The following is a 23,901-nucleotide window of genomic DNA, read 5'->3' on the forward strand; positions in this document are numbered from 1 at the left end:
AGATCACTGGAAATGGTAACTATAAGAGTAAACATAAAAGAAACATATATTATATATATTATTATATATAACAACTATATATCCTCCTAATTCTTTCAAATTAAGAAAGAAATCTCTTATTCTTAATTTTTAAGAAATGACTATGTCAAATTCTATGAATATTTAAAGGAAAATTTATAACACTGTACTGTGGGATTTATGTTAGCACAAAAGAAGGTAAGTTTCTTAAATTTTTAAAAAATTGAGTACAACTATAAATCTAAGAAGATTCTGACAACTTGAAGATGCATACTGTAATCCCTAAGCAACCACTAAAAAAACTGTAAAAAGATAACTAAAATGGCAATAGATGAATTAAAACTAACAAATATTTGATTAACCCAAAAGAAAGCAGAAAAGGGGGAACAGATAAATAAAGAAACAAACAAAAGTGCCTTAGCCCAGAGGAAATTAATAGAAAACAAATACTAAAACATCAGCCCTAAACTCAATCACGGAATGTAAGTGGAGTAATCACTTCAATTAAAAGACAGAGATTGTCAAACTGGATAAAAAGGAAAGACTCATTGATGTACCTTTTACAAGAGATGCCTTTTAATACAAGAGGAAAATACATTAGAAATAAAAAGATTTAAAATATATATATACTAATAAAATATATATATACTAATATCAAACTTATGTGGACGGCTTAATTGAACACCATAAGTACATGGAACCTTGGATAGGGCATGAAATTGTGTAGGTTTGTCCAGAGCGATGCCCTGATAAATCCCAGAGTGATTTGAACGTGAATAAATAAGTATTTGCAAAGTCCCGTTGGGGGAATGGTGAGAAAGGGGGAAAATTCAACTTTCCCAAGTGCAGAATTCTTGATATTCTCACAAACAGTAGGGACAACCAAAGCAATAGGCTGAGCCTCCAATCTTGTGGTTTGTTCATATGAAACAACCCCGCAAAGGATAGGCTAACCCCACTTAAAATTAGGCCTTAGAGTCACCCCCAAGAGAACCTCTTTTGTTGCTCAGATGTGGCCTCTCTCGGCCAACACAACAAGCAAACTCACTGCCCTCCCTGTCTCTACGTGGGACATGACTTCCAGGGGTGTGGACCTTCCTGGCAATGTGGGACAGAAATCCAAGAATGAGCTGGGACTCAGCATCAAGGGATTGAGAAAACCTCGACTAAAAGGGGGAAGAGCAAAATGAGACAAAATAGAGCGTCAATGGCTGAGAGATTCCAAACAAAGTCAAGAGGTTATCCTGGAAGTTATTCTTATTCATTAAATAGGTATCACCTTTTTAGTTAAGATGTAATGGAGAGGCTGGAGGGAACTGCCTGAAAATGTAGAGCTGTGTTCCAGTAGCCATGTTTCTTGAAGATGATTGTATAATGATATAGCTTATGCAATGTGACTATGTGATTGTGAAAACCTTGTGTCTGATAGTCCTTTTATTTACCTTTTCTACAGAAGAGTAAAACATATGGATTAAAAATAAATAAGAGGGGGAACAAATGTTAAAATAAATTTAGTAGATTGAAAAAATATATATATATATACTAATATCAATCAAAATTGACTTTAAGGCAAGGAGATCAAAAGGAACATTTCATGATGATAAAAGGGTCAATACATCAGGAAGACAAACAATTATAAATGTGGATATGCCTAACAAAGGAGTTTCAAAATACATGAAAGAATATGATCCAGCAACCCCATTCCTAGGCATATAATCAAAAGAATTGAAAACAGGTACTCAAACAGATATTTGTACACCAATCTTCATAGCAGCATTATTCATGATAGCCAAAAGGTAGAAACAACCCAAGTACTCATCAACAGATGAATGGAGAAACAAACTGTATATATGTACAGAGGAATATTATTTACCTGTAAAAAGGAAAGAGGTTCTGATACATGCTACATGGATGGATAGTGGAAACATTGTGCTAAGTGAAAAAAAAAATAGCCATACAGAAAAGGACAAATACTATATGACTCCACTTATTGAAATATTGAGAATAGGCAAATTCATACAGCTAGAAATTAGATTAGAGGTAACCAGTGTCTGGGGGAGAGGTGGGAATGGGGACTTCCTACTTAATGGTACAGAGTTTCTGTATGAGGTGAGGAAATAGTTTGGTAATGGATGGTAGTGACAATAGAGCACATTGTAAATGTAATTGATGCCCATAACCCGTAACAATGGTTAAAAGGGAAATTTTATGTTATATATATGCTACCACAATAAGATAAAAAAATACAAAATACTGATAGAACAGAAGGGAGAAATAGACAAATCTACATCCATAGTTAAGATTTTAACATTCTGTCTCAGTAATTGATAGAAAAAGTAGACACAAAATCAGTCTGCATATGGAAAACCCGAACAACACTATCAACCGCATTGGCCTACCTGACACTTAGAGAGTGCCAAACCAAGTAACTGCAGAACACACCTTCTTTTCAAGTGCACAAGGAGCATTCACTGAGATAAATCATTTGCTAGACCATAAAACAAATCTTGATAAATTTTAAAACTGAAATTATTTTATAGAGTATGTACTCTAGCCGCAATGGAATTAAATTAAAAATTAATAACAATAAGCTATCTAGAACAGCCCCAAGTATTTACAAATCAAACAATATACTTTTAGACAACCCATGGGTCGAAGATGAAATCACAAAGGAAATTAGAAAGCATTTCAAATTGGATGATAATAAAATTGCAACCTATCAAAATGTGTGGTATGCAAATGCTTACAAGAAAATTTATAGCTGTAAACACATAAGAAAGAGAGAAAGGTTTAAAATAATCTAAATTTCCACTTTGAAAGGTTAGAAAAGGTGGACAAATTAAACTCACCGTTAGTATAGAAAGAAGGAATAAGGATAATTGTGAAATCAATTCAATAGAAAAACTGTGGAGAAAATTAACAAAGCTTAAAGTTGGTTCTTTAATTAATAAATCTGATGAACCAATTGTAAGACATCGAGAAAAAGAAAGAGCACTACTTATTTCAGCCATGAAAGAACATATATCACTAAAGATCCTGCAGACATCAGAAGAATTATAAAAAAATGTAAAGAGATCAGGACAGTGGTTTTATTTGGGTTCAGGGTAGATGAGTCGAGCACATTCCATCCTATCTCTCCCGTTGAATGTACCTATAAAATATGCACAGAGTGCATGCATACTGTAGTTATTTGAGAACTCTGAAGAGTAAATATTAGCAGACAGATTGAGGAAGAAGAAGAGAATTCAAAGTATCAGCAAGCCAGGACTGAGTTTACTGGTTTCCCTTTGGTGTCCCCTGGCTTGAACTCAAGCCAGCCTAAAACCCAGAAGTGGGTACAAGGGGTATACAGAGGGGGCTCCAAGAGACTCCTTATAATTTTGGCTTGAAGAATGAGAAAGGTGACTCGTAATGCTCAGAGTCAGCTTTATTTTCTTTTCTCCACTCTCTTGAGCCCCAGCCCCCATGAGATCCTGAGGTGCTGGAAGCAGTGATAGCAACAGAACCAACAGCAGGGGCCTGTATGGGTTTATGAACTCCTGGGCTCACCCCCCTCAGATGTGCATGCATATATCTGATCCTAAACAGCATGCCAAAAACTTTGAGAACTGGATTAAGGGGAAGACCATCAATGGAGAAGGATCACCATGCAACATTATCAAAAGAAAACTGGACACAACAATAAAAGATAAGCAACCCAATTTTAAAAAATGGATGCAGGTCTCAAATAGACATTTTTCCAAAGATAATACATAAGTGGCCAATAAACACATGAAAATATGTTTGACATCATTAGCCCTTAGGGAAATGCAAATCAAAGCCATAATGAGAAGGCACTTCACACCCATTAGGATGGCTATTATCTTAAAAGGGAAAATAACAAGTGTTGGTGAGTGTCATGGTTAGGGACAGGTGTCAACTTGGCCAAGTTGTGGTACCTGTTCATCTGATTGGGCAAGCGCTGGCCTGTCTGTTGCAATGAGGACATTTCATAGGATTAGGTCATGATCACGTCAGCTACATCCACAGCTGATTCCATTTGTAATCAGCCAAAGGGGAGTGTCTTCTGCAGTTAGTGATGCTAAATCCAATCATGGGAAGCCTTTTAAGGAGGACTCAGAGGAGACAGGTTGCATTCCTGCTTTGGCTGGTGAGCCTCTCCTGTGGAGTTCATCCAGGCCATCCATTGGAGTCATCGGCTTCGCAGCCTGCCCTGTGGATTTTGGACTCTGCGTTTCTACGGTCACGTGAGACACTTTCATAAATTTTATATTTGCAAGTGTTCCCTGTTGATTCTGTTTCTCTAGAGAACCCTAACTAATACAGTGAGGATATGGAGAAATAGGAACCCTCATTAATTGTCAAATGGTGCAGCTGCTATGGAAGATAGCGTGGCGGTCATTAGAAACTTAAATATAGAATTACATACAGAATTGTCGGGCAATTTCACTTATAGGTATATATCCAGAAGAATTGAAAACAAAGTCTTGAACAGATATTTGAACAGCATTATTTATAAAACCGAAAGGTAGAAACAACCTAAGTATCCATCAACAGATTAATGGATAAACAAAATGTTGTGGTGTATACATACAATGGGATATTATGCAGCTATAAAAAGGAATGAAGTTCTGATATATGCTACAATATGGGTGAACTTTAAAGACACGATATTGAGTTATAAGTCAGACATGAAAGGACAGATATTGTTTGATTTCACTTACATAAAAATAACAATAGGCAAATTCATAGAGCTAGAAAGTAGATTACAGGCTACCAGGGTGGGGAGAAGTAGGCAGGGAGAATGGGGAGTTAATGCTTAATTCACCACTGAATTGTATATTTGAAAGTAGTTAAAATGGGAAATTGTATGTTGTATATGTTATTATACATGTATTTGCTATATATACTTATAAGTAATTGATGTCAAATGTGAGGGTCCGAGAGAGTTTTTTTCCCTTCAAGAGGTGTCCATACACCACTGGAGTTTGAGAACCACTGTTGAGGTGGTAACCTGGCTAAGGAGAGGGGATACCTATGAGGGCCTATCTAAAAGCACTCCTAGGCCTATACTCCTGTAGTGGTATGCCATTCCACAAATTGGCCTCCACAAATGGGAAACTGAGGCCTAGAGAGGTTAGTGGCTTACTCAAAGGGCCACAGCATGTCAGGGTTAGAGAAGGGGCCAGGAAGCAAGACCCTCACCACTCCTCCCACGGCACAGCCTTCTGGGAGATGGATTCTTCTGCTTACCGCAGTGCTGGCAAATATGTTCACTGCAGAGGCAGACTTGGTCCCCTGGAAGCTGGCTCTCCTGAGCTCCGGCCCACAGGTGACAAGGTCTGAAGTCCTCAAGTCAGGGACAGAGCCAAAGCGCCTCACAGATGTAGGCTTGGGGAGCGCAGGGTCATCCTCCTCCTTGGGGGCCTCCTGGTTGAAGCTGTAGTGAGCCTCATTGTTCTTGACATCGTTGACACTCAAGGGCAAATCAGGTTTGCAGAACACTAATGTCAAGGGCTGGAGGTACTGGAAAGGAGGAAACCAAGCACACCACCCTTGGGAAACTAGTTCTGTCACTTCCAGACTCATCTGCACCCAAAGCCAGGTGCTGAGGAAATGACCAGGAGACGGGAGGCAGTTGGTACCAAAGTCTCTCTATTCCAGGGGTTCATGGCCTGGGGTCTTCGGATCCCTAGAGAGCCCATGGGTGGGCTTCAAGGGGCCTGTGAGTCACTTGAAATTGCATTTTTAAAGTCGTATATTTATGTATTTTCTAGCAAGAGAGTCCATAATTTTAATCAGATTCTTAAATGGTGTATGACCCTAACAAGGTTAAAGCAAAACACAAAACTGTTCTAATCCTGTCCGTTAGGTGAATCTTTGAGAAAAAGGGGACGGATTGAAAAGTCAACTGTATCTTCCTACTGACTGAGCTGGAAAGGAGAATTAGGCAGTGAAGGGGGAGCCAAAGTCTTAAGATCACGGAGGTAAGCTACTCTGTAAGATAACTAGGTAGCTGACGCACAGCCTAGGGCCCCAGGGCCACACTTTCAGCAGAAAGCAGTCTGGAAGGACCCAGAGGAGGTCAGTCATCCCCAGAAGTTCTTCTTAGTGACCTACTTGCTCAGCTGTGCCCCTAGCACAACCCAAGTCGGAGTCAGGGACCATGAAAACATGTGGTCCTAGAGCCCACCCCCTAAACAGGGATCCTTCTAAGGCTCCCACAACGGTCCTGCTGCTTTTACACCTATTGGAGGAGGCAAGAAGGACAGAGTAGTGCAGAGTCCTCACTGCTTGGATGGAGGGATCCTCTGAATGATGCTAAGCTCTTGGGCCTTCTGGGCTCCCCCTCCCTTTGCTCAGCCCCCCACTCTGCTCCATTCCTTCAGTGTATCTGCACTTTCAGTGGTCGTCTCCTCGGCAGCCCCCCACGGAGTGGCCCCAGCAGGGGAAGAGTGCCGGGTAAGCCTGCTGCCCTCCCGTCTGGGTTTACTTGTTTGGAGCTGTGGTTGGTGGCCTTGGGTTTCTGCTGCTGTTTCTGTTGACAGCTCCTCACGCGCTTGATCCTCCTTTGCTCGCCTGCCGATTCCCCTGGCATCTCTGCCTTCTTGTCTTTCATTCCAAAGGCTTTTTTCTCCTGTTTTAGCCTCAGCTCCTGGATCAGCTGCCTGCCCATTGAGGAGCAAGTGAGCATTACATAAGTTAAGGATAGGCTCTGAATCTAGGGATGGCCAAGACTGGGCAAAGGCGGGAGAGAGGAGGCACCCAAGTGCACCACACTCCTCTCCTCAGTGAGTCCAGTCTGTGCTAATGACTGAAGGCCAAAGGGCACAGTGTGGAGAAGGGAGTGGTTCTTCCACCCATATTGTTCCCAGGCTGGGGAGTGTATACTATTTAGAGTAAGGGGTTACACCTGACTCCACCACACCCCTCTCCCCACTTCCTGTAGGCCATTTCCCACACATGCCATGTTCTGGGAAGAGGCTCCGGGTAGAAGGTTCCCATGTGGAGCCACTTCACATGTTGGGCCTCGCTGGCCAATGGATTCTGGGAGTGAACAAAGGTTGTAGGATACGGTGGAAATAGCATGGGCTCGTGTGTCAAAATTTGGGGGTCCTGGTCCCTCTTCTGACACCATCTTGCTGTGCGATCCCTTCTTTTCTCTGACTTACTCTTCCATAAAATGAGGTGGTGGGGTGGGGATTGGACTGGATGGAATGAGGTCCCTTCCAGCTCTGAGATTTTATATCTGCATGAACCCCTGGGGCAGCTCTGAGAGACTGGGCATTCTGGAGGGGGCTGGGGGTGGCGGCCGCTCTGTCTTTCTCAGGCATAAGTTTATAGAAACAGGGACCCATCTACTTAACAGCACCACACCAGGATATCTTACCACCCTGGTCCTTGTGAGTCCAGAATACATGTTCCCCTGACAACTTCAAGGTTGGGGACTGAAACTCAGAGACCCTCCCTGCCACCCAGGTCAGTCAATCAGCAGGTCAAGCACGATTCCCAGAACACCCCACCCCCTTTATCCGGGGAAGCCCTCCTACCGGGCATACACCTCCCGAGCCCTGGAAGCAACAGTATTCTGGAAGAGGGAGTTGTTGTCCTGGAAGAACTTCGCATACTTCTCCGAGTTCAGACTGGGGTAGATCAGCCGGAATCCTCCACGGTTTTCCTTCTCATACTTCTCAGTTCTCTCTAACCACACAGCCTGGAAACCTTTGACTTCCTCAATCCTGGTAGGGAGCAGAACACAGGCCACAGCTCGTTTTCTTGGGACAAAGCTTTGGGGCTTATGGTGCTTGGAAAGGATGTGTCCAGGTTGAATGCCATCTGGGGCCAGATGGAGACCTTGCCCATAAGAGTGGTCAATCAGTATGTGCTCAGTGAATGTATGAATGTCTCCCCGAAAGGAGATCCTAACCCTCCCAGGACAGCCACAGCCATAATGCACTAAGAACTAGTTAGAGCAGCCCTTCTGATAATTCAAAATAATGTTAAAAATAAAACCTTTGCTTAGTTTTGATGAGGCAGACTACTGCCACCTTCCCATTAGCACCCCTTATTACCCTTCTCTACAGAAGGGAAGTTTGTGTCTTGCTAAAGTTTGAGGGCCTGTTGGATGAGCCTGATGAACTCTGTGGGCTGTGATGACCTCATTCTTCCTCACAGCCCCCTGGGGAGGTGGAGGTCAGGCATGGAGGCATGATAAGCCCCCTTTTACAGCAAGGAGAACAGAGACACTCAGGCCCAAAGAATAACGAGGTTATTCTTGATTGAAATGAGGATCCTCGCTGCTCCTTAACCCGACTCTGCCTTCTTCTTGTGGAGTTTAGAGACAGCATGGCATTGTGGAAGGAGTTCTGGAGTCCCAGGCGGCAGAGCCACTGGGCTTTAGGTCCAACCCTGCCACTTACCAACAAGGTGACTACGTCAGGTCAGTTCCCCTTTTGGCGTCTTGGTCTCCTTAGCTTCAAAAACAGGACACTAAGCTGCCCATCCTACCCACTTCCACCTTCCACACAGAGAGGACAGTGCACGTGAAAGTGCTCTGAGAAATGCAATACCACCCACATATAAATAAATGCTTCTTGTCCGGGTTTCAGAGGCTCAAGCACAAAGGATCAGGCTGGTTCTGCTCACGCGGAGGGCATGTGGCTGTAGTGGGATCTAAAAAGCAACAAAGGCCTCTGCTTGGCCAGGTTCAAAGCCTTGCAGACACTAGAGTCAGTCTAGTGAATGAAGGGCCCTGGAGGCCCCCATTAAAAGGCAAATGCTTCCCAGGAGGAAGCTGGGAGACACCATCTCCTGAGGACAGGGGAAAACAGAGTAGGACAAATCTTTCTTTTCAGTAAAAATAAAGGAATGATGTTCTCTTTTATATTATATACTTCAAAATTTTTATGTTCATATAATGTTTCTAAAGTCACATCTGTTATATAATTATATATATCTATAATGCAATATATTTTTAGAAACAATGGGGTGTTCAAACTGCTATATTCTACAAATATAAACCCATTTTTCCAAATAGGATTGTCACTTGTTAGAACTGACTCCAGCCCTTACCTCCTCCACAGCTCCAGGTAAGATCCTTACTAGTCTCCAACACAAATTTTAGTGCCAGGCACTATGATAAGCTTCGTTTAAAAAAATATTTTTATTGATAAACTACATACAAACAAAACATTCTTAACACACAAACATTCCATACATGGTGTGCAATCAGTGGCTCACAATATCATCACATAGTTGTATATTTATTACCATGATTATTTCTTAGAACATTGGCATCATTCCAGAAAGAGAAATAAAAAGACAAAAGAAAAAATGCATATATACCATACCCCTTACCCCTCCCTCTCACTGACCACTAGTATTTTCATCTACCCAATATATTTTAACCTTTGTTCCCCCTATTATTTATTTTTTCATCCGTATTTTTTATTCATCTGTCCATACCCTAGATAAAAGGAGCATCAGACACAAGGTTTTCACAATCACACAGTCACATCGTAAATGCTGTATCTTCATAAAATCATTTTCAAGAAACAAGGCTACTGGAACATAGCTGTACAGTTTCAGGCACTTCCCTCTAGGCATCAAATACACCCTAAACTGAAAAGGGATATCTATATACTGTATAGGAATACCTCCAGGATAACCTCTCGACTCTGTTTGAAATCTCTCAGCCACTGACACTTTTTATTTTTTCTCATTTCTCTCTTCCCCCTTTTGGTCAAGAAGGTTTTCTCAATCCCTTGATGCTGGGTCCCAGCTCATCCCAGGATTTCTGTCCCATATTGCCAGGGAGGTTTACACTCTTGGGAGTCATGTCCCATGTAGGGGTGGGGTGAGGCAGTGGGTTCAGGTTCACTTGCCCTGTAGGCTCAGAGAAAGGTACATCTGAGCAACAAAAGAGGTGCTCTGGGGGTGGCTCCTAGAACTAATTTTAAGTAGGCTTAGTCTATCCTTTGCAGGAATAAGTTTCATAGGGGCAAACCCCAAGATCGGGGGCCCAGCCTATTGATTTGGTTGTTATCACTGCTTGCAAGAATATATCAGAAATTCTCCAAATGAGGAGGTTGACTCTTTCCCCCTTTCTCCCCAATCCTTAAGGGGACCCTGCAAGTACTTCTTTACTCACTGTCCAAACCACTCTGGGATTTATCAGGGCATATAAGCTTCTTATATGCATTATCTCATTTAATTTCCCCAACAATCTGATGTACCATTAGCTCCATTTCACAGAAAGAACCCTCCGGCTCAGAGAAGTGACATAAAGGCCACATAATGATTAGGTTGTCAAGTCATAATTTACACTAGGACAGGACAATCTTATTGGGAGCAGGGAAATCATAGGGAATGGGGTTCTTGGGTTGGGAAGAACTACTGTACCTGGTCTCCCGAGAACGACACTGCTGCAGGAATCGTCCCCGCTGTCTTTCTTCCTCTAAGACTTTCTTTTTGTCACAGGTTCCCAGGTTGATCAGGACCAAGGTGTCATACAGCAGATTGTCTTTTACCTCTTTATCCAGCCAGGAGTCAGTGGAAAAGCTTGGAGAGTGGTTGACCTGTGAGGGCAAGGTGGCAGCTGGGGTTGGACTGTCCAGAATGAAAGCAGGAAGTAAGGGCCAAATGCCGCTTCCAAAGTGCTATCAAAGTCCACTATGGGACCATAGTGGCAAGGTACGTGGAAGGAAAAGCAGGGACATGGAAGGTCAGTGGAAGGAAAAGCACAGGTCTAGACGAAAGCCACAGTGGGGAAAGGAAGAAGTTGAATTCCCTCTAGTTTAAACATCTTTTATTGCCATTCTTTCACTTGAGAAGTACTGGGGGTGGCCCTCTCTTTGGTTTCCGTCCATCTGGTATGTGTGTTGTCACACATGTGCTGTGCACTCTACAGAGCAGGAAAGAAGGGGCCAGTCCAAAGGGACAGGCTTGGAGGTAAAAAGTAGAAAGAAATGACGCATTCAGGAGCCTGGCTGGGGTTGGGGGGGCAGGGGAAAATGGGTGGGAGGAGGGAGAGGGCTCATTTCTGCCCACAGGGAAGTCCACACTGCTCAGAAATGGCTAGTGTGACATTTGTAACTTGCGGCAGTTTCCAAAGGCTTGCTCCTGGTGACTAATTCCGCTCTTTGTGTAAAAGCATCAGTCATATCCCCCTTTCCACCCACTCCTGGGAGCGAGGGCTTGGGAAGGAGGCAAGGAAAGGGCCTAGGATCTGAGTTTTAATTCTGACTTCTCAGCTCTGGAATCTGACTCTGGGTCATTGGCACTTGGTACTAACACCTCTGACTTGCTCTTTGCATACTCTACCCTCCTGATATATGCTGGATGGCCCCCTGAAATGGCTCCTGAGGAGAGAGACAACCACCCAGAAAGCATCTCTTCCTCCTCCTCCCACCAACTCTTGGGGCCAGAAGAGCCAGGAAGCTCACCAAGTGGCTCCCCACCCATTCCCATGGCAGCAGACAGGGCTGCTCTCTGTTGATGCTTGGAAATGAGTAGTCCACAGTCCCTGAGAACCAGGCATGGAAATTCTACCCTCGTATTCAACCTTATTAACTCAGCTTTGAGATAGAACACCCCCTTTCTGGGAGATGACTCTATGACAAAAGGTGGAGCTATCTTTAAAATCATTCCGCGCCAGTGAGTGTTTCCAAGGCTGGGTGGACGTAAAGACAGCAAAAGGGATTCTCTAATTTCCTACCATCTACCCCCCTCTGGTGGCCACTTCTCAGCTACGAGAGAAGTCCCGGGCACAGGGAGCACCAGGAAAGGAAGTGGCACGGGAAGTTGATTACAACAGTCGGGTAAGCCTGGATTTCAGGAGTCCCTGAAGGTGGTAGGCCCCAGTAACAGGACAGTTTTCACCCTCCAGTCAAACCTCTCTACCTCCAGCAGCCAGGGTTTGAGTTTATGATCCAACAGAACATCAAAGCCCAGGATTTCAAAGCAGGCACTATTGAGTGTGTGGTTGGGGAAGCAGGTGTGGTAGTTATGCTTGATGACAGGGTGGGCCGAGATGATCGTCTTGATGACGACGTCCTCAATATCTCTCCATATCTGCTCCAGGTTGTAGCCGTGAGTCTCCATGTGGATGTTGAAGCTGGAGAGCTTCCTGTAAGGGAACCACAGGGCAGGAGGCGGGGCTGTGACCTCTGGTCATTGAAGGCCGTGGCTTGCTGGAAACCAGAAACTTCTGGAGACGACCAGGTTCCAGAAGCAGTGGGGATGAAGACTCAGGAGCTAGGATGACACCAGGGTCAGCACAGGAGGGGCCTGCAGGAGTTACAGGTACATACTCCTCAAGTCTCTCCAAGGCCCAGGGTGGGGGCGGATATAAAGTCATATAAGACACAGCCTGAGCACTGTGACCCAGGACACACCCACAAGCTAGGGCAGGCAATGGGTATCCCAGGTGAAAAGCTTAATGGATTTAAAACAATTTTTTTAAGAAAAACTTTAAACAACAGAAAAACAAAACAAAAGGAAAAAACCCCAAATACTACATGATTTTGCTTTAGTGACAATGGTTTCTCAGACTGATATTTATTAGAATGGGGGAAACTTTAAGAACACAGACACTGGAATCCCACCTTGGCCGTCTGACAGGATTCCAGAAACACCCTAGACCTTAGGGCTTCCCACAAGGAAAAAGCAACCCTAGGGCATTTCCACAGAGAGGGTGACCAATTGTTCTCGGCAAATCATGACTGTCCCAATTTCAGCCCTGAAAGGCACACATCCCAGGGACGTCCTCAGTCCAGCGCAAACTGAGATGGTTGGTCACCCTATCAGAGCATGTGGAGAAGCTCATGAAGAAGCATCTCAGTGGACGTCCGAATCAGCCTTGAGCGGGGCAGTACAGTTGAGAGGGCAAGTCTGTGTCAGATCCAAGAGGCGATGGCGGGGCTGGACAGCCCCTCACACGCATAGGCATGCTCTCCCAGATAGCCTACTTGGGAAGCGGGAACTTGGGAGGAGGAAATGCAGGGGAATGAAGAGCAGATAGAAGAACGAAGACAGGAGACATGACTCACCCAGGCAGTTGGAAAAGCACAGTGACCCCAGCGCTTGGGGTAAAAAAGGAGGAAACAGGGTTGGCCTCCCACTGATCATTTGCTAAGTGCCTGCTGCATAGCAAAGCTTCGTGCAATGAGGGGATCCCAAGAAACTGCCACCTACGTCATGAGAAGCCTGAGGGCCATCTGGGGAGTCAACACACACATGAAACTAAGAATGCATTTCTATAAAAACGGACAGAGGCCCAACTCCTTTATCTGAAATTGTCAGAGAATGGAGTGTTGCATATAAATGAATTTTCCAGTCCGCTTGAAGCCAACATTTCAAGTGCAAAAAAAAGTTTTTAATTTGCCTAATTGGAAATAAATCTTTCTGAAATAGATTATACACTTCTTTGGCTTCTTATAACAGAGGGTACAAAATGTAACATAACCTTTTCTTGATGACTCAGGAGCTTCACAATGAATATACGTTATTGCGTAATTTCATAATGCCCAGTGGCTGGTCAATTCAATTTAACACACCAGCTATGTGCCAGTCACTCAGCTGGCCTTGGAAATGAATGTGAAGCTGGCCTGACCTCTGCCCCAGAGTCCTGCCAGGTTTTCCATCTTTTTATCCACTTCAGTACTGACTGGAGCACTACTCCTATTTACTTTGCAGCCCGGTGGGTAATTTACAGCCCTCATGCTTGGGTAGGTGAGACATCAATATGAGAATCAGACTGTCCCAAAGGATGGGGAGGAGGAAGAGGGAGGGATGAGAAGAAAGGAACGTAGGGGTAGGGGGGAGAAGAACCCTGCCAAGCCACATGGGAAACATATAGGTCAGGCCTTCAAGAAGCTCAAGTACAGTTGGGGGCACAAGAGGAACACAGGCACCAAGTGGAAAGGATAGTAATGGGCTATAACTGAAGTTCACTGTAAGGGTGGTGGGAGTTCAGAGATGGAAAGGTTGCTATGGGTGGCTAGGCTCAGATTCCAAGGCTTGTCCTTAGAGATGGAACCCAACCCTCTCAACTGATCAGTGAGGAAACAGAGGCCAAAGAGAAGATGGATATTATCAGCTAAGACTGGACCAGAACCTAAAACCAGATCAGAGAAGGCTACATAGATGCTTAGTGCAACAGTAGAAGAGCTTTTAAGGATGTTTGCCCATCTTTTAGATTGGAGCTGAGCAAAGTGGGAACAAGCAAGGTCTGTATGTGAAATATGAGCAAAAATAAATATCCTGGCAGAACATACTGGAGTGAATAAATAGCACAGGCAGTATGGCATAGAGAGAAGGAGCATGAACAGCCTGGGTTTAAATTCCAGTTCTACTATTTCCTAGCTGTGCAACCTGGGACAAGCTACTTTACCTTCCTGGGCTTCCATCTCCTCATACGCAAAATAGGGATGATGATAATAATGCCTACTTCATAGTACTGTTGGAGGATTAAATGAGTTGAGGTATGTAAATTGCTTAGAACAGTACCTGGCATATGGCAAGTGCATAACAATAAACTATTAGTAATGGAAAATGGGGTTTGGTCAAATTATGGTAGATTGGGCAGAGGTGTTTGACTCTGATGCTCCTGGCACCTGGGAGCCACACTGGTTTCCTGAGAGTGGAAGTAATGAGTGTGTAAAATATTGAATGATAACAGTCTCCGCTTGCATAGGGGTTCTGGTTTTTGAAGCCCATTTCCACACATCATCTCACTAGATCATTATGGTATATCTGGGAGGCAGGCCAGCTGGTATTAATATTTTATTATTTCATTTTAGAGATGAGAAATGGAGGTACACAGAGGTTCAGTGGAAGTGCCTGGAGCTAGGGAGATGAGCAGGGAAGCCAGTGCAGCCATCCAGGTCCGGGCCTGATGGAAAGGAATAGACTCTGAGACACTGGAAGGAGGAACTTTCAGGACTGAATGATTGCTGGAAAAGGAAATATCCAAGACGGTGCAAACTCCTTAATCCCAGGGTTTGTAAGGTAGAAACAGGGAAGTTGGGCAGGGGAACCAGTTTGGGATATTGGGGTGGGAGCAAGGAGAGAGAATGCATTCACACTGCGAAGTGCTGAGTTGTGGGCTGCTAAGAGGTGTCCACGTGTCGCTGAGGGGAGAGGGGCCTGGAGCTCGGGCCCATGTCTGAGGCCACGAGAGCAGACAACTGCTCCCGCAGAGAGAGGGAGATGGAGAAAGGCGGGGTGGGGTGGGGGGAACAGGCCTGTGGTGAGAGGGAGGCGAGGAGAAGGAAGAGCAAGAAGGGAGGGGGAATGGAGTACGACAGAACAGTACTTGAAGTCCCCACGCTCTTGTATTAGTCCTGCCACCCCGCCATGCCCCCTCCGTCATTGCTGTAGAGCCCCGAAGCCTGCCATTGGGGTGTCAGCTCTCCTAAGAGGGTGCTGCGGGCTCTTCAGTGGCACTACCTTAGAATAAGGAAAAATCATCGTAATCACTTTCACAGTGCATGCTGCCGTCATGTTATCTGAGTTTCAGAGGTGAGCAGGGCAGGGCAAGTAGTATTGTTGCCCTCATTTTACAGACCAAAAATGGAGCACAGAGAGATGAAGGATGCATGCTTACTCGGCTGGCAAAGCAGCAGAGGCAGGATAAGAAGCCGGGCCTCACTGAGTGTACAGGAGGCACAGCCAGGGCCCGCAGCCCAGAGGAGAGGAGGGTGGGGGGAGCTCAGGCAACGTGGGTGTCCGCTGTGAAGAGGAGAGCTTGTCTCCTCCCCAGCCTCTACACATCCCCTTCAAGCAGCCTTAACCTAGTGATTTTCCATTTGCTTTTAGAACTCTGCCACTGCGGGAGTTAGGAAATTCATGTGCCTCTGACCTTTGGAAACCAAATTGATGACGTGTTTATCCGTCCCGCCAAGCCCAGTGTAGTAAGGAGGGCACGAGCTTCGGAGCCTGCCAGACCCAAAGGTCCCAGCCTAGCATTCACAGCTGCGTGACTTTGGGCCACTTAACCTCCCAGAGACTCAGTTTTCTCATTCGTAAAATGGAAATGGCACCTAACTCAGAGCTTCTCTGCCTACAAAGGGTAGGTAAATGTCGCCTTTGCCATAAGGCAAAGGTTGTGAAAATTCAACCAAAAAAAAAAAGCACACAAAGCACATTTATGAGGCCTCCATAAATACTTGTCTGGTTCCCTTTCCCCTTTTGCCTGGTTGTGTGCAGATTCTTCAGTTCTCCTTTTTCTCAAAACTCAAATGAGCTAGGGCAAGACCATCTCGTGAATGTAAGAGCCCCTTTATGAAGACATGCTGGTGAATCCCTCGTTGTTCCCCTTCTTCTGGGGAATCTTACAAGCCAGCTAGCCACAGGCCACGTCTCAGAGGGCACCGTGACTCATCACTGGAGGACATCTAATGGAGCAACATCCAGGAGAGCCACAGGCCAGGGGAAAACTGCCCAGCGGGTCCTCCCATGTGGCAGACCAGCAACTAGTAAATATCTGCTGATTTGGGAGAGTGAGAAGGGCCAACTGTAAAAAGAGTATGTTTTGGTGTGTTGTGGTATCCTGCTGGGGAAACAGTCCATGTTTCCTCTCCCCCTCCGCCTCCTAGGGTTTACGATGTGGCCTTCTTTTAATGATTAACATCACAGACGATCAAGGGGAAGGTGTCTGTTCTGAGCTTAGAGGCAAAGAGCTATTTTCTGAGACATATGATCTAGGATGGAAACATGGACAGGGATTGACAGGGCTTAGGGAGGATTCCAGAGAGCAGTTCTGAGTTTGGCAGGGAAAGGAAAATAAAATGAAGCTGCTTCCTTACCTCTTGCTGCCAGAGTGAGCATCTTGCATGAAATTTGAACTGTGCTTATTAATGGAATAATTAGTCAGGTGCATGCAGATATCGTCCTGGGAAAAGAGACACAAGTCTATGGGGTCAGGCAGAAAGTATGTCGTCCTGCCCGCTCTCTGTGCCCTCCCATGGGCCCTGGGGCTTGAAGGGACAGGAAAGAAAGGGAAGGGCTTAGGGTTTATTTCAACTGGTAAAACATAGGAAGTAGGAAGCAGTATCCTGTAACCTGGACTTTAAGAAGAAATTCCAACTCCTCCTACAATTGGGTGACTCCCTGAAGGAAATTTCAGGAGCCCTGGGAAGGCCTTGCCCATGGCCTTTTCTCCCTGGGCACCATGGAATTATGGTGCTAGCTTTGGGTACAGTCAGATCTGGCTGCTAGGCCCAGCCTCACCTCCTCCTAGCCGTGTGACTTTGAACAAGTTTCTTACACTCCCCTGGCCTTAATTTCCTCATCTGTAAAATGGGGATAGTAATCCCTATTTCTGAGAGCTCCCGTGAGGGTGAAATGTGAGAACCTATGCAACCTGGCAACAGTAACTGCACAGCAAGTGACAGCCATATCCACAACGTCTTAAGAGTATAGATTTAACTAAGATTTTTGATCTTTTCAAAGGGGTGAGGTTAGGTGGTGTGCCCCCTTAGCTCACCAGGTTGTCTGAGCAAGGGTAGGAATAAGATGTTGTGGCAAAGCGGGCAAGTCCTTCATTGTACACAAAAATCCTGAGAGGGTCACAGGATGTCACCAGCACATAAATCCGGAGGTCAAATTTGAACCCATCAATGATAAAGGGCTGGGAGGAGAGAACAGAAGATACACAAGCATCAGAGGAGAACCTGAAACCTGAAACCTCCAACATTGCTTAATGTCATAAAGGACACGCTTGGCCAGAGTTGGGAAAGCAGATGAAGGGACTTGGGATTCTGTCTTGACACGTGACTTTGTGGAAGTCACTAAACCACACTGTTCCTGTTTCTTGTGGTTCCAACTGGCACAAGTAACCATCTCTATGAAGTATCTTGGCAACTAAAAATGACATTAAAAAGCCTTTGATAAAAGGGCAAATTGTCACCATCCAGGGCTACACTAGTATTACAGTGTTGCTAGAATTCTCCAGCAATGCTGTCTTCTGGCCGTTCCTGCCCTGGGGAGTCCAGTTCTTTCTCCTCTACACACACTTTTAGAAGCCTCACTCCCTGCAATGAGCTTAAGCCACTGTAACCTCTGACCTCCAGTCAGGAAGTAAAGCTGGTCATCATTTTATCTCCAGAACTACCCCCCACCCCCAAATGAGGCAAGGCCTCCAAAACCAAAGGTCCTCTCCCAGCTGTCATCTGTGGTAGGAATGGGACCAGCCTGCTATGACCAACCCACTGACAAGAATGGCTTGTCATTCCTGGTAGCAAGAATGGCTATCAGGCTGAGGGACACTCTGTCCCAGGCCCACCTCAGCATCCTTGGTCAAAAGGCTTGGGTCTGACAAAGTCCAAAGGGGAAGGCAGGACTCAGTTTCACTCCCCTTCCCCATGCCTCCATTTCATATTCTGTCTAGTTCTAGTGGAACTAGAGCTTGAGTTTGTCATGGGAGATAAATGATCACAACGAGGAAATACCTTTGAAATATAGAGCTGACAGATCAGATCCTCCCCTGGTTTGATTTCCTTCACCGACTGGGTGATGAATATACCTCTCCCTTGGCAGCCCGAATCCGGCTTACAAATGTATGTCTTATTTTTTCTTGACCTGCTGTAGCTCTGCAGATCTCCCCAGCTACCAGAGCAGAGAGGGAACGAGATACATCTTTAACTGGGGAGCAAGGAAAAGGAAGGCTAGCTCTTTATGAAAAAAAGAAAAGCTATCAAATGTGACAAAAGCCCTGATGCTGACAGACAGGCGCCCAGACTCTGGCAATAGGAGAGACAGTCTAGCATACACAGTGGAGGTGTTGGCTTCCGAGGGAATCAGGACTGGATTTAATTCCAAGCAACACCACTAACTAGCTGTGTAACCCTTTGCAAGGGACTAGATTTCTCTAAGCCTCAATTTCATCATCCATACAATGAGGATAATGACATCTATCTCATAAGGTGGTTATGACATAATTGCAGGCAAAGTGCTGATACGCACTGTGCAATCCTTTAAAAGTGGCTGTGACCCAGGTAGTTTGGCTTCCTGGGTTTGTAGATCGGAGACTGGGAGCTTTGGATTTGGCTCGAGTCCTGACGAGTGACGTGACCTTGGAGCAGTCTTTTCCTCCCTCTGGGCTTCAGTTTTTCAACAGTTACACTTTCACTTCAGCCAGAGTGTGGGAGGGCAATGAATACCTTAGAATATACTTTGAAGAGAGTATATTCAGAAGAAACAAAGACACCAAATTAATGGATGACAAGTCTAAGTCTTGCTTTACTTCTTGTTTTACATTGAACTCAAAGGCATCCTGTGGCCAAAGAGGAAGTCATTTAACTGGTGTTCCTCGGGAACTGGAAGTTCCTGTTGACATGACCACTTTCTTCTCAGTTGCTGCCCAGGTCACGTTCATGTCATCTCACATTTCTTGGTGGTGTGGTCCACAGCGTTTCACATACCAGGAATGGATGCCCAGTTTCAAGATAGGTAAAGTGAGACCAGAGAAGCGGAAGGGCTGAGCAACACCCATGGCACTGCCGTGAAACAGAGACCAGGCACCCCTCCTTACACCTGACCTGCATTAACCACCACTCCTCTCCCTGTGGAGGTGCTCCTGGTCCTTAAAAATTCAGACACTGCACAGTGAGATGTTAGAACAAATCAATTACACATCTGAGTTCAAAATAAGCAGCCTTCAGGGTCAGAACAAACTCTCATCCCAGCTCCAGTTATAGGCTCCGAAGCATTCAGCCCCTAAATGTCATCCAACTGTATAGGCAGAGCCTTGTGTTTTCTCAACCTTAGACATACCCTTTATCTTGTTTCTTCCTGAACGGGTGGGGGTGGGGGTGGGGGTGGAATAGCAATCAGGGAATCACGGGCAAGAGGGAAAAGTAAATCGGGGGTGGGATTGGAGATGAGAACACAAATCAACACTCACTCAGCAGGTAGACACCAGGTCCTAGGGAAAAAGTGGAAATCTTTAGGGAACATCTTTAACAGGCGGTTCATATTCCTGGCCAGCAAGTCCTTGCGGCAGATTTCACTCATCCCAGGGAAGTGATTGATTTTCTGCAAAGGAAGTCAGAATTCATGACCAGTGGGGGGACATGGGAGTACTCATGAGATCCCTTCAGGGGCTGACTGGCGGCCTATTTTGGGTGGATGTCACACTTGTATGGGGACTAGGTCTGGCCCAAATACCTGGTAGCTTTTCATTTCCATCACTCGCTCCAGTGACACCGAGTAGTCTGTCCAGTAGAGAGTCCAGTCATCATTCTCCCCTCCCTCTCGAAGGCCATATTGTTGGGCAGCCCTACGCACTTCAGGGTGTAGGAGAAAGAAAGGCCTATCAGCCTAGCAAGTAGGGCGAGGAGCATGGGTTGGGCAGGTTATGTTTTTAGGTGCTCAGGAGCAAGCACTTAAGCAAGACAACCTGTCCCTTTGGGACTGACATCCGTCTTGCCCAGTATGGACATGCACCATTGCCGAGAGAAGAACATGGAGAGTGAAGCTACTGAAGAAGATAGTCTGTGCTCAGGGATCCCACAGAGGGTTGTCTGTGATGGATGTTCTGCCTGCTATGCTTCCCCTTAACAGGAAGCAGCCCTCTGGCTTTCCTCCAAACACGAAGCCACAGAATGTCCAGGAGATACAAACTAACTCTTAACATCGGCCAGAGCCAAGTTTAATTAGTAGATAAACTGGTAGAAAAAGATGACCATGCATTTTACATACCTGCTATCACATCTTTTTTCCGTGCCCCTCTGAGTATTAATAACAGGGATTTGACTCCAACACAAACCCAAATACCTTCAAGTGCCAGGGTAGAGGAAAGTGCCTGCAGTGACCAGGAGAGTGCATAACCAACCTAGGGCACTCAAATTCACATTTAAAGTAACAACCAATGCCAAGTACCGTACCCTGTAGTACAAAGTGGATCTACAGGCTGTATTCAGCATGTGGACAGCTGGTTTACAACTTGGGCTCTAAAAAAGAGCCATAGGTAGATAGATAGAAGGTTTTTCCTTCTGAAATCATGGATCTGTAACCCACAACAAACTCTGAAATCTGTTATATAACCATTGCTACAAGGTACTTCAAAATGCATGGCTTTTTTTGGTATATATATATTTCACAATAAAAATGTTAAATAAATAAATAATAAAATTATTTCCTCAGGGGGAAAAAAAAAAAAGAGCCATAGGCTTCAGCGACAGCTGCCCTCTCCATGATCACATCCCCAAACCATCACATGCAAGAATTACCAAGAGCTGAAGCACATACATTGTGGTCAAAACTCATCATGCTTGGAATGGGATTCCCAATTCCCTCACTATTTAATCTATAAGAACCAAAGAAGGGGATTTGGAGACCCCCTTTTCATCTTTAAGAGTACACAAGAATAATCCTTCTTAACCCTTTGGGAGAGTCCAGTGGGTCCCCATCATAGAGCCCTTGAATGCACATGCTCACCACTCTCATATCGGCAGCTGGACAGATTGATCACCAATCATCTGGAAAAGAGAAAAAGGAAAGCAGCAAGACAGAGAGAGACACATTTGCCAGAAAAAGTGATTGCACCCAGAAACATCCTGTCCAAGGTGAAGCTGCATAAAACCTAACCTGTTGGCTGGCCTGATCCTCTATCACACAAAGCCTGAATTTGCCTTTCCCATTACTGAGGACCCAGATGCAAAGGGCAGAAAAAATGGATTCAGAGTACTATTACTCTGCCCAAGAGGCAGAAGTTCCATATTGCAGGTATAGCTAATTTTGCTTGCAGTTTCATATTGAGATCATCACCTCCTCAATCCTTTACTCTAATGGCCCATCAAGGACAGGAATTGAACATCATTTTGACCGAAAAACTTAATTGTCTCCCTCATCTTTCCCCCATTAGGGGAAGCTGTGAGTAAATAAGTGGCCAGGATTTCAGATATTAGTCTGAGGGGCAGTTAGTTTTCCCGCAGAATGGAGAAAGGCATATCAAAATATTAAACAAGCACCTCAACGCAGAACATGCAATCAAATCCTAATACGTCAGTCCTCCTGTTATATTTAAAGAAACCTGAATTCCCAGGACAATAAGCACTGTTTTTAAAAAACATGGAAATCCTCTTCCCCTTCTCACCCGTTAAAAAAGGCATTCTAAATGCACCGTGTGGTTTTTAGATTATGCACAACATTATCTGAGTCTATGAAACAGATTAAAAATGGATAATATTTATATGAACTGAAAGTGGTGTGATTTTGACAATCTCAGCACAATTTTTGCAGTCCTTCTCCTTTACCCTCCTTTAGCCAAGGTTCTCCTCCCTCCAGGTCCCTCCTGTTCTCACCAACATAGATCCCCATTTCCCATCTTCAATCCTAACCTCTTTTTCCTTTTCTTCTTCTTGCCTTGATGCTGGGCATTTTGAACCCCTTTTTGTGCCTCAGTGTTCGCTCTCACAAAAGCCAGGCTGATGATTTCTCTCCGATCTTCTGGGAAGTTGTCCATCCTCTCTTCTGAATCTGACCCCTCCTCGCCTTCCAAAGTCAGCAACGGCAGCATCTCCTTGGGTTGGAAGGAGGCTCTGGGGAAATACCCAGCCCCACTGGAGAGAGGGCAGAGGAAATGGCAGTTACATGGACTCACCTGCAGGGGGACCCCCTTCCCTGCTCTTGTGGGTGGTAAACCAGGGTTCCAAGGCAAAAAAGCAACAGGTTGTGATTTATAAAATGCCACCCCAACTCCACCACTGGTGCAAGCTCGGTGAAGAAGCTGATTCCACCTTTTGCCACCACCTATGACCTTGGGGAATCAGTCAGCCAACCCTGGCCTTGGTTTTGCCCTCCTGAGACTTTTGAGGAGCAGTCTGAGATACTGTGCATGCACCACCCGGTAAACAATCTCATTATTAAAGCAAGCCAGTGTCTGGAGACACCATCTCAGAATAAGAGCCAGCCTTCCTAGGTGAGGGAGTTAGTCCCAGAGGTAAAGTGCTTTGAGGAGGTCTGTTAACAGTTTCAGTACTGCATTGAACCGTCACAGCCGCCACCTGCTTGCCTGAAAGTAATGCAACTGTCACCCATGGAGAACAGGACTGACTTGTGGCTGATTTAACAATGAGATTCCAGCCCAGGGCCAGATGTAGATCTTCAGAGGCCCCAAGCACAGAAAAGGCTATGGGGTCTCCCTCACCATCTAACTAAAAATAAAAGCAATACCAAACAGTAAAATATGTATAAGGAAATCAGGCGAGTTCTTGTCCTGCTCCCCATGAGGACTTCTTTGATGTTTATGTGAAATTTCAACAATCAAATATCAAAAAAAAAAAGGGCGGGTTGGTTAATGCTTCTGCTCACTAATCCTTAGGAAACTGCTTGCTCTACCCCTCGGTGATCCAGAAGTACCCAGGCCCAGTTAATTGATTCATAACCCTTTCACACTCATGGTTCTTGTGATATAAAACCAACTTTCTGGTGCTCTTCCTTCCTCCCCTCACCTCCTAAATCCTTGCCAACCTCTTCCTCACCATTTTAATCCCTTTGCTTTGATGCTTGTAGGTCTCTGGCTACTTACTGCCTGTTCTTCCCTTCAAACTTCTTTGGCTTTTTTTAAAACTTAGTTTATTACTATTGAAATAATGTAACGTTAAAGGAAGTTTGTTAAATGTGCTAGGAGTGGGAAATCACCTGCAGCCTAATATAATAACATTGTGTATTCTCTTTCACTCTTAATTTCTAATATTATTATTTTCATATAATTGTATAATGATAATACACAATTTTGAATCTGCTTTTTGCCTACTTAGCATCTATATTCCAGACATCATTTTAGCTGTGGCAAATTTTATGTGCCTTGAGTTTTTAATGGCCCTGTAATATTCCACTGAAGGAGTGTGCTTGAATTTAACCAACTATTGCCCTGTT

At 44.9% G+C, this 23,901-nt stretch overlaps 1 protein-coding gene across 7 annotated transcripts in view; it reads right to left on the minus strand.

Moving 5' to 3' along the window:
• Nucleotides 1-23,901, minus strand: part of TTLL6 (tubulin tyrosine ligase like 6) — a 38,389-nt gene that overhangs the window by 8,875 nt on the left and 5,613 nt on the right. For 2 of the 7 annotated variants that reach the window (XM_077164664.1, XM_077164661.1), the window contains exons 1-11: nt 21,460-21,500; nt 20,188-20,306; nt 19,925-20,055; nt 18,471-18,627; nt 17,507-17,650; nt 16,827-16,912; nt 11,920-12,145; nt 10,420-10,595; nt 7,569-7,757; nt 6,512-6,686; nt 5,272-5,544 (exon numbers count right to left, since the gene is read on the minus strand). In XM_077164664.1, coding sequence (XP_077020779.1) covers nt 5,272-5,544; nt 6,512-6,686; nt 7,569-7,757; nt 10,420-10,595; nt 11,920-12,145; nt 16,827-16,912; nt 17,507-17,650; nt 18,471-18,627; nt 19,925-20,055; nt 20,188-20,208 — 1,578 coding nt within the window. In that variant the 5' untranslated portion in view covers nt 20,209-20,306; nt 21,460-21,500. Of the gene's footprint in view, nt 1-5,271; nt 5,545-6,511; nt 6,687-7,568; nt 7,758-10,419; nt 10,596-11,919; nt 12,146-16,826; nt 16,913-17,506; nt 17,651-18,470; nt 18,628-19,924; nt 20,056-20,187; nt 20,307-21,459; nt 21,501-22,361; nt 22,584-23,901 lie in introns of those variants that run through there. The other 5 variants (XM_077164659.1, XM_077164662.1, XM_077164660.1 and 2 more) reach the window with 5 other exon arrangements.

The sequence above is a fragment of the Tamandua tetradactyla genome, chromosome 6 (genome assembly GCF_023851605.1).
Source record: "Tamandua tetradactyla isolate mTamTet1 chromosome 6, mTamTet1.pri, whole genome shotgun sequence".
In the NCBI taxonomy this organism is placed as follows: Eukaryota; Metazoa; Chordata; class Mammalia; order Pilosa; family Myrmecophagidae; genus Tamandua; species Tamandua tetradactyla.